The sequence below is a fragment of the Trifolium pratense genome, linkage group LG4 (assembly GCF_020283565.1).
Source record: "Trifolium pratense cultivar HEN17-A07 linkage group LG4, ARS_RC_1.1, whole genome shotgun sequence".
NCBI classification, from domain to species: Eukaryota; Viridiplantae; Streptophyta; class Magnoliopsida; order Fabales; family Fabaceae; genus Trifolium; species Trifolium pratense.
Window position 1 is genome coordinate 5,147,707 of NC_060062.1, and position 11,079 is coordinate 5,158,785.

At 34.0% G+C, this 11,079-nt stretch overlaps 1 protein-coding gene and 1 long non-coding RNA gene across 3 annotated transcripts; both read right to left on the reverse strand.

Moving 5' to 3' along the window:
* Window positions 1–265: 265 nt before the first annotated feature.
* On the reverse strand, window positions 266–1,060 carry LOC123921553. The gene is made up of 3 exons (XR_006814120.1): window positions 771–1,060; window positions 517–587; window positions 266–425 (listed from the first exon to the last, which is right to left on the reverse strand). It is a non-coding gene; the product is annotated as an uncharacterized LOC123921553 (long non-coding RNA).
* Window positions 1,061–6,351: 5,291 nt separating this feature from the next.
* Window positions 6,352–10,499, reverse strand: LOC123921554 (phospholipase D alpha 1). 2 transcript variants are annotated; one of them, XM_045974143.1, is made up of 4 exons: window positions 10,279–10,499; window positions 9,910–10,009; window positions 7,069–8,968; window positions 6,352–6,942 (listed from the first exon to the last, which is right to left on the reverse strand). In XM_045974143.1, exons 2-4 carry the CDS (start codon window positions 10,000–10,002, stop codon window positions 6,509–6,511), a joined length of 2,427 nt encoding a protein of 808 aa, XP_045830099.1. In that variant the 5' UTR covers window positions 10,003–10,009; window positions 10,279–10,499; the 3' UTR covers window positions 6,352–6,508. The 2 variants fall into 2 exon arrangements, with proteins under 2 accessions (XP_045830099.1, XP_045830098.1); XM_045974142.1 differs by having other exon boundaries at window positions 10,159–10,481.
* Window positions 10,500–11,079: the final 580 nt, after the last annotated feature.

An 11,079-nucleotide genomic window follows, 5' to 3' on the forward strand; every position in this document is an offset into this window, starting at 1 on the left:
ATAATCCTTCAAGCAAACAACTTATAATAGCGGTCGTGCTCAAAAGCGCTATTATAAGTCTTTTTCAACAAAAAAAATAATAATCCCTTTTTTGTCCATATCGTTTTAAATTATGCTATTTTTTTTTCTTTCTAAACAGAGAGAGCTCAAAGGCATATTTTTCATAATTATGCTATACTTGGATAAGGTAAAAAAAACTAAACAAATTTTATTAATCATAAAATAAATCAACACATAAGAAATAAGTTATGTGCACTACAATATAACCAAGTATATGCAATTCTACATAATGAATGAAGTTCCCTAAAATGTCTACACATGAGTGCAACTTGGACCATTTCTTCCCATTTAACTAAGTCGCTCTCCCATTAGATCTTTATCTACTATTTGATTTAATCTTCTCTCTAGGTGTAGAGCATCTTAACCTGAAAGTTATTCAATTCACAGTATTCAATTCAAGTGTTAAATTATTTTTAATACCAGCGAAGTACTCAAGTGAAAGAGAGAAAGAGATACCTGCTGGCTGCAATTTGATTCTTGACTCCCTAAGGGTTACAATTGAAGAAAAATCATTGGCTCATTATTATCTGCCAAAGCACAAAATGTAAAACAATGTTAACATACCTCTAAGAAATTGTCATTGAACTACCCATAAAGAATTACATCAAATGTCATTTGACATTCACCACATCAAGATAATTCTTTGAAAGCTATAAGACAAGCTTGTAACTCTTTTCAATAATATCTAATTTGAAAACTATCATGAGTACCTATTTATGTGCAAACACAAGTATTTATTAACAGCTTGATTAATTTGTATGTTGCCATGTACTGCTCTAGATATAATCCAAGGGACTTGCAATTTTAGGAACATGTTTTTCATAGCAGCTATATAGAGAAATAATAGAAGGTATATTGATAATCAAAATCAAATGAAAGAAAAATAAGGGAGTGCATCAAACTAACTATATGCATAAATAGTTCTACAGGAAAATCCAAACAATTAACTTATACTCAACCAAACCCAAGACGATGTTGCATACCATGTCTCAATGGTCGAAGCTAACGATCAAACAAATTTTCTCTCTTTTTGATTTTTTTCCCCAATTTTCAATGATCCAAAATTTTGAAACTAGCATGCTTTGTCCCTTTCCAATTGAGTAACTATAGCACAACTATACTAAAATAGATGTTTCACAAGGTCAGATACTACATCATTAATAAAATAAGACCAAAAATAAAAGTTTAAATATTGCATGAAGCAATCAAAACAATCATTTTCAACAATCACAATTTTATTCTACCATCCTCACCTTCTCCAGCTTTAGTAACTCCAAGTGTAATGGATAATCCGACATACATTCAATTATAGAATTATTAATTTCCACAATGACAACTTTTGGGTTGTCGTATATATTTCCAATTTTAACATGCTACATAACAAAGTCAATTCCTCAATCTAACATGGCATACATTACTAACTTAAATAAATAGAATTATTAATTTAAATAAATTGAACACCACTAGCCAAATAGCAAACAGATAGTAGTAGAAGAGAGACTACCTACTCTGTCAAACAGAAGCTCAAAACAAGCTTTGCGATGACCAATGAGCATAGCAACCGTACCAAAATTTAGAACCGAAGCACCCTGCTCCTTCCTTGCAGACACAGATCAAAGATATGAATGCTACTAGAAATAAACCAAAATAAAGGCAAATAAGTAGCAAAAACTAATAACAACTGTATAACTGACCTTAGCTAAGTATCCACAGAAGTCATTAGGGTGAGTAGATATGAGTTGATCATAAACACCTAAAAACATAGCTAACAGCCAAAGGCATCATGCTGGATGACTTGTTCTTCGATTGCAATTTATGAATCAATTTCTTCCCAATTTTCCAAATCGATCTCTTTTCTATCAAATTTAAGGGCTATGGCCTACGACTGACTTGTTTACATGCACGTTCAGACTACAAGACAACCAAAATGTTAAGAGTTAAAACATATCAATAGGAGAGAGTTCATACAAAGGTTGTCATTTCATAATAATCATGTCCATAACACTGATCATAGGAACAAAGTCAGATATCATATCAAACTAATGGCAACAAATTAACATCAGTGACACCAAATACTATGATATTAGTAATTATACACTCTTTAACCTATATGTTATACATTTAAGTTAACGCCTTACTACATAATGGACATGATACATATATCATCATTGCCATTTAATCTTTTCAATCTACTAAGGTTGAAAAAATCATAGCTGAATAGCCAACACCAAAAAACAGTTTTGTCTTCTAACTTAAATCAATTTTGAACTTATAAATATTAAATAAGTCCTAACAAACAAAAATCATAAGCTAACAGACAAAAACATTTTGAACAACACCCAAAACAACTTTGTCTTCTAACTTAAATCAATTTTGTAAATTAAATTTTCTCAACCATTCCTAAGCCTACCTTCATGACGGAGGTTTGAGTTGTGATGAGCACCGTCAATGAACGAGCTGTGATAAGGGCGACCGAACGAGTTGTGATGAGCAAGGCAAGGAACGAGCTCGAGTACCACTTCGGACGGTTAAATTGCTGGGTTCTGGGTTCACAATATGGTGGAGAAAACAGGATTTATGGGTTAGGGTTCACAGTGATTTATGGGTTCTTGGATATTAGGGTTCGTAACGATGTGAGAAGGAAATTGATCGCAGAAAATCAATCGGAGGAGAGGGACGATTTATGGAAAACGATTGTTCTGAGTTGAATTTCTCTGGGAAACGGTTGCACTGAGTTCGATTGCTTTGAGTTTGATGGGAGAAGAGGAACAATTTCGTTTCTAGGGTTGTTTGATTTGCTGGGAATCGATTGGGTTTGAAGAAATTATGATTGCGAGATTGGGTTTGAAGAAACTATGAATTCAGAATGTTTGCATCGTGTGTTCAATGTTTAATTTCTTAGTTTTTATTTTGTTTTTTTTTATAACTTCTGTTTCTATTTTTAATTTTTTTTTATTAAAAAATAAAAATAAAAGGTTCAAGGGGTCAAGGGTTCGATACTCACCCACCATCCTTTTTAATTAATTTCAAGCGCGCGTTTTATGCTTTAATAGCGTGTTTTAAAAAAGCGATGTCATAATGCTTTGTGTGTTAGGCTTTAATAGCGGTTTTTTACAAAACGTTATTATAGTGTTCGCTGATTGAAGGTTTTAATAGCGTGTTTCATAAAACCGCTATTATAAATGCTACAGTTTAAGTTTTAATAGCGTTTTTTAAACGAGCGCTATTAAAAGGGCGCTATTAAAACTCATTTTTGTAGTAGTGATTTTTTTTTAAAACAGTCCCTGCATGCCCAATTCCTTTCGATTTTCGCCCCTCCCCTCTCAAAAATGTTGATGTGGCTAACGACATGACATGTGGCATGCTGACGTGGCAAATGAAGGACCAAAACAAAAAAAAATATTTAATGAAGGACCAAAACCAAAAAAACAAAATCCCTAAAATAATTTTTTTTTAAAGAAAAACAATTTTTTAACATTTTATACGATATAAGCTTTCAATCCAACAGTGAATTTTGTAAAATTCGTATTCGTTGAAGCGTTATTGAGAGGTGTAACATGATCCCTCCCCATATATATATATATATATATATATATATATATATATATATATATATATATATATATATATATATGAGTCAGGATCCGTTGACACCAACTAGTTTGACACCAAATGTTACACCTCTCAATAACGTTTTAACCGATATAAATTTTATAAAATCCACCGTTGGATTGAAAGTTTACATCATATAGATCATTTGTGTAAAATTTCAAATAAATCCAAAATCATTTGATATGTTATTGAGATACATCAAAATTAACGGTTTTTGTATTTTTTTAAATGCCGTTAATCTTTATGTGTCTCAATAGCATATCAAATGATTTTGGATTTGTCTGAAATTTTACACAAATGATCTATATGATGTAAACTTTCAATCCAACGGTGGATTTTATAAAATTTATATCGGTTAAAACGTTATTGAGAGGTGTAACATTTGGTGTCAAACTAGTTGGTGTCAACGGATCCTGACTCTATATATATATATATATATATATATATATATATATATATATATATAAGAGTGCTAAAATTTAAAATTCATAAGCCTATAGTGTAAAAACTTGTTCATAGTGTGCTAAAATTGGTTTAGGACATGCTAATAAACCTGACTATAATGACAATGTGCTTAAAATTGCACATCAAAAGCCAAAATTGACTTCCGTTTGGATATGCTACAATTGGAAGGAGTCGATTTTGTGTTGGACTCAAAAAAGGTCGTTGATTATTTTCACAAAGGCCAAAATGATGTTACAGAATTTGGTGTTGTGTTGAATGAATTTAAATGTGTTTTTAGTTTGTAGTTTGAAAACTCTCATGTTAAGTTCAATAGGAGACAAGCAAATGAGGCAGCTCATGCTCTTGCGAGGGTAACCACATCTTTAGCTAGCTTTAATATTTTTATTGATGTATCAACATGTATCAACCATATTATTATGAATGAAATGCTATAAGCATCTTTAACATTATGTCAAAAAAACAACATTAACATTAAAGGAAACGACGGTAAAGTTTTGCATGATCTAAATGCTATAAGCATATTGGGAATGAATTGTTTTGCATAAATACTGATTGGGCCTTTAAATGTGAAGGTAACAATGCCAGCTGTGGTGGTTTGCTTTGCTTAGAGACATTTTAGGGAAGTGGATAAGTGGTTTTTCTAAAATACTGGATGTAATGACAGCGTATGTTGTTGAATTATGGAGATTATTAGAAGATTTATTGATGGCGAGGAGGTTGGGATATAATTAGAAGGTGTGTTGGAACACAATCACACTTGTGTAACACACATACACTGCAATAGGCGTGAGCCTCAAATGCAGAAAACTGTCTTGAGGAAGATGAGCAGAAAAATGAATCACTAATGGAACAATAGTTTTGGGGAATTGAAGAAGAGTTTAGGGAAGTGCTTGTTTATTATTCACAACACTTAACACAAAGGGCACATTTGCTTATATAGCAACTGACTTGTACCACAAGTTACAACATTAACTATAAACTCTATAACAAACTATTCCTTGAGTTACAAGCAAAACATACATTGTCAACATTTGAATTTACACATAACAAGGTGGAGGTGCATATGGACTTAACAATTATAGTGCAGACAATCAATAATAATAGCATAGCAAATGCGTCCGGATGAGTCTCACAAAGAAAATTCGATTTCTCTTGAGCTTGGATTGAAACATCAAGATCAAGCATATTTATCGTGAGGTGAATCGATGTGCGGATGTGTTGGCCAACATTGGTTGCTTCCATGGTATTGGTCTTGTAGTTTATCATCAGCCGCCTTCGGTTGGTGCAAGTGTTAGAAGATGATATTAAGGGCGTGTCTTGTTCTCCATCGAATAACGTTGTAGTTTCTCTTTTTTGAGTTTAGAAAAAAAAATAAAAATTCTTACATGTTAATTAAAAAGAAAATTTTACATGTTAATAATGACTTAAATTTCTTTAAAAATATCAGAATTATTAATATCAAGTTATTTTTACTAGGCGACAAACAAATGATAACGTTCATTCCTTAACAAGTGTGTCTATCTCTTATGCTCCTCAGTCCTCACAATAACTTTCATTCATCCCCCTGATTAAACACTTTGAATAATAATGAATTAACTTGGTTTGAGTAAAAATGAAGAAAAAAAAGTGTGCAAAGACCAGCTTAATCATAGAAATGCTTGCAATGTTTCCAAACAAGTAAAAAATATTGTTCCCATTTGCCAACTTATATAAAAATATAAGATTAATGTCTCATATAAGTGCACATGATATAAGGCTACAGAACATTTTGATGCTTCGGAGTGCAGATTCGAACTTGCAATACCTCTCTTCTCCGCACTTAGTGTCCGTGAAATCTTTTTGTTAGCCAATACCTTAGCCAAGGTAAGCTTGCTCAGAATAATTTAAGCAAATAATCCTTCTATGACAAAACATAAGTAAAACTAATATTTTAGGTTCATTGATGTATCTGGTATACAATATAAACGAAATACATAAATTACACAATGAACCTCAAAAGTGAAATTTGCTTATATTTTGTCACAGAGTAAAGTTTTTAAAGTTTGTGTACAATGACATTAAGGGATAAAAGAAACAGATTAGAAACCAGCTAAAGTCATAGCTGTTAACAACATCATACCACAAAAATCTGTATTTGAAAGCTAAAATCATCTCCACAAGACATGATCACATGCAACATTAAGATTATTATATATTACTCGCAACATGTATATTAAAAAAAAAAGATTATTACTCTTCAAAACATAAACAGCGTACCGCAGGATACCGAGTTCGATTCCTATTAATATAAAAACCACAAATAGTATTGAAAACAAAGATTAGGATGTAAGTAAGCAGTCATAATATTGTGAACAAAAGTATAAAAACCAAACTAAGTAGTGAGGATAGGAGGGAGGTAATCAGCTTTGGCGCCGAGAATCCGAGCCTTGGTATCAGGGAAGAATTCAAATCCAGGCAGCTCTGTAACTTGTCCTTCACTAGAAATTCCAACCGGATAGCGAAGCAAGTGTCCAGGAAGGTCATGCTCGAGCGAATCGTTGGAATAAAGATCCCAATATTTGTCAGCAATCTGATTCACCTTACTGATACATTCTTCACTTTCTGGATGAAGGAAAGATTCGTGAAGCATGCCGAGGTGCTCATACCACAATGACATGCGGAAACCGTGGACCTGACCACGTGCCGGCTGTCTTGTAGCTAAATGGTGCGGCTGATAAGCTCCCATTGCTATCTCAGAGTCTCTTGAACCATCCATTGATCTTTGGTTGATGTTGGCAGATCCAACGATAATGTATTCATCATCGACTACAGTGAAAAAAGAATACATAGTAATGAAAGTAGTAATGATAAAAAAGTTATAATTAAATTATGGCTTCTAAATTAATGAAATTGCTGCAGCTTGTAATTTATGACAGTAATTTTCAAATATACCTATCATCATCTTGGTATGAACATAGATCATGAAACGTCGGGCCTGTTGGGCTCTCTCATAATCTGAATCGGGTTCTGGTTGTTCAGAAGGCTCATACTCTCCCTGTTTCTTCACCTCCCGATTAGCAAGACAGAAGAACGTCAAATATTTCCGTGGATCTTCCTCAATTCCCTTGACCCTGAGTGCCTGAACGATATCCTTGTACATCATCTCCATTGTTCTCCTCTGCCAGTCCAATATTGCTTGAACTGACGCACTTTCTGGAACACCTTCTGGCCACATTGGGACCACAACGTACACGGTGAACTTTTCCTCAGCTTCAATCTTACTAACAATCTTAAGTGAAAGTTCCTTTGGGATTACATGCAAAGCACCAATTTCTTCAGGCTTAATATCATCACCACTCCAAGCAAAAGAGCTTCCAAGGAAATACTGATTTTCAATATAGATAAAGTTCTTTGCGCGTCGAATAGCATTAATATAAGCATCTTGAATGCTACGATCGATGATATTGTCCTTTCCACTAACAAGACCAGCTCTCGCAGCATCTTCGGGAGTTTCTGGGAACCCGAAAGCAGCTCCGCCGTCAATAGATCTAAACAACTGAACATTCCATGTCTCCTGATCATCAGGAAACATTACCGGGGATGGGGGAATAATAGAATCTTCAAGCTCTCTCAGATTGAGAAGTATATCCTTCCCACCTTGTTTCCTCCATCGCTGCTCAAAGTTAAACAAAACATCCCAAGCGATAGGTCCTTCAAGCCGGGAGTGAATGTCATGCCAAGGTTCCCTTGGACCACCTTTTGTGATTGCAGCACCAGGAAAGTTGGGTTGATGAAAATCATCATGGTGTGCCGTGTCAAGGGTTCTGAAAAGTGAATGGAACGCAGTATCGTATCTTCCATCACAAAGGTCAAGACCCCCAACAAAACTCATAATTCTTCGCTTATCTGACCCTCCACCAGGTAACTCACTGTCAACCACCACAATCTTCTGGTGATGAGTAAACATGGTGGAAATCTGTAAATCTTGAATGACACTACCACCATCATCAGGATTGCGGGGGCATAAAACACAATGGACATCAGTGCCATCAAAGAACTGTGCGGTTTCTTCGTCATGAGTAGCCATCAATCCGTCCTTTTTCAACAAACCGACCGATGTTCTATCATCCCAAACCAGCATCAAAACCCTAACACCTTCACTAGCCTTTTTCTTGAGAAGCTCACCAAGTGTTGCGTCTCCCCCGGCCTTTGGCCTCCTAGAATCCCTCACCAACGAAATTTCGGTATAAACAGACCAACCAGTAATGTATATCAAATGCTTTGCATTAGTGATTGCATCGAAAATATCTTCCCAACACCTATGAGGCTGATAAGTCTTGCCACCAGAGAGTGATATTTTAGGGACAAAGTTATCCGGCACATGAGCATCTTGGTAAAGAGATACCTTACATCCTTGCCTCTGCGAGAAGAAAGTATACGGAACTCCAGGAAATTTAGCACTTTGAATACCTCGAGCCCAGCTTCGGTCTTTTGTAACATCAAAATATTGCAGTTTCACATGGATCTTTGAACCCGATTCTATCGGATTTCTTTCCGTATCCAAAATTTCCACCCATCTATCTATTTCCTCACCACCCAAGACCTCCTCGACAGGCACATAAGCTCTTCCAATTAAAGTCGCTCCAATAGGATTATCATCTTTCACAGTGAATATGATATTTGAAGCCAAATGAGCGCAGTAAATGTGAAATGACTCATACCATTTTGGATTAGTGTGTTCCTTTTCAATAATCCTTGTCCTTCCGACTCTTGCTTTCTCCAAATCAATGGTAGCATAGAGTTGAGTAACTCCCTTTCCAATACCAACAGTCTCCTCAATGTTTTGCCTGATCTGTTTAAGTATAAGCATTAAATGAAGTCACTAATAACGAATAAGGACAATAAAAAGCGAAACTAAAGAAACTGAATATTCTCTTTTCGCTAGGGGCAATGTATGCATGCAAATATGCATAATTAATCAACTTTATCATGTTATAAATGATGTATAAGATAATGTTAATGGTTCAGGTAAACGATCAGTTGAATGAACACAAGGTAACTTCAACTGAAGGAAACAAGTTGAATCATTTCAAGCAAGCAGTCAAATTACAACGTGTTAATTAGGTTTGGTTCAACAAATCATGACAACAAATTAAACCACTACTATCAATCAGTGTTATTGATTGCAAATGGTAGACCATGGCGGAAAGCCAAAAGTCAACATTTAGAGCTGCCAAAAAACACCATGACCCCGCCATCCTAAGCAAATTGGCCAATGGCCATACCCGTCCACCACAATCCGCCATGGTCGACATTTGACAACAATGATATAGATTAACATTGTCATTTCCATATAGAATTCACACAAAGGTTTGCAAATGATCAAAAATATCAGCAAAATGATGCTTATTGCTACAAAATTTAAGATCAGATTAGAAATGTAAGTATGATCACAGAATCACAACAACAAAAAAATCACTGATTCGAACATCGGCCCCTGCATATTGTAATGTTCCTGTCAAATGAGATATGCTCACAGAGACAAATAGAACTATGTTTATTTATTTTGTACTATACAATATAAAATAACCAAACAGATCACAGATCCTTTAAAGCTAGCAGGGTCCACTATGACCCATCAGTCATCACTATCAAAAGATTCTTCTTTTTTTAATTCAGTCATTTACAAAACAAATGAAAACACAAACACTTGAATCACAAGATTCAAATAAGCCAAAACTCAAAATCAAACAATTGAATCACAAGATTCAAATAAGTCATAAAAAAAATTACCATGCTGAAAATATTTCCACCACCACCAGCGTTAAGCTTATCAACCTCATAGATGGTAGCATGAAGAGTACCATGAAGATGAATTTGTGCCATTTTTCACCTACAAATAAAAATCAACACAACCCCATTTCTCATCAGATCATATAAACCATAAAAAACAATTCTTTTGTTACTAAAATAAAAAAAAACAAAACAACCTTAAAACACAACATAATACAACAATAAACATAATTTGAATTTATAACTCACAAAGATTTAAACTTTAATCAATGAATCAATGAAATAGTTAAATCAGATCAATGTTTGGATAAAAAAATGTAAGATCATTTCAGAATTAGAAAGGGTAGCAAGATGAAAAAAAATACTAACTTTTTGAAGAGAATGTGAAGAGGAAGAAGAAAAAAATGAAAGGGTGTGAGAGAGATCCGAGAAAAGAGCAAGTGATAAACAATGGAACATGGAAGTGAGCGAGACTCTGTTTTTAAACAAAGGAAAAAAAATATTTTATTACAAAATTTCAATCTAATCCCTTTTTGTCCGAAGCACAATCATCTCCTTAATTTCACTTGACTTCTTCCCTTTTTTGTTGTGATTTTTAGTTTTCCTAATTATTAACTATAAATAGCCATAATTAAATTTGTGATTAATTAAAAAGAGTTTAATGATGGTTGCGCTGAAATTGGTAGGGAGAACCACGGTTTGATCGGGGTAAATGCGACCGGAGGAGGCTGAAAACACTTGATATCAAAACTGACCTCCGAATCGGATTAAACTAGTGGTGAAATTAAATTTTTTTTTTTACACTATTGTAAAAAAAAATTATTTTTACACTAAAGTCTAATAGAAATTAACTATTCTTCCACATTATAACATGAACATTATAACATGAAAGTCATAAGCAGTTGGATGATTTGACATAATACATGATTAGTATTGGATGATAGTTATGTACCAAAAAAAAAAGTATTGGATGATAGTGTAAAAATATTTTATATTGTCGGTGCATGTTCCATTTTCTCGTTAAAAAATAACATATAGTAAAATAACAACGATTGTATCGTAAGGTATTTGAGTTTCTTAATCATTTATTTGTAATACCAATATTTGTTAGAAGAGATTAACGCTTAAATTGATCTGAGTTTTTTCGATGAGTTAGTTACATTGACGCTA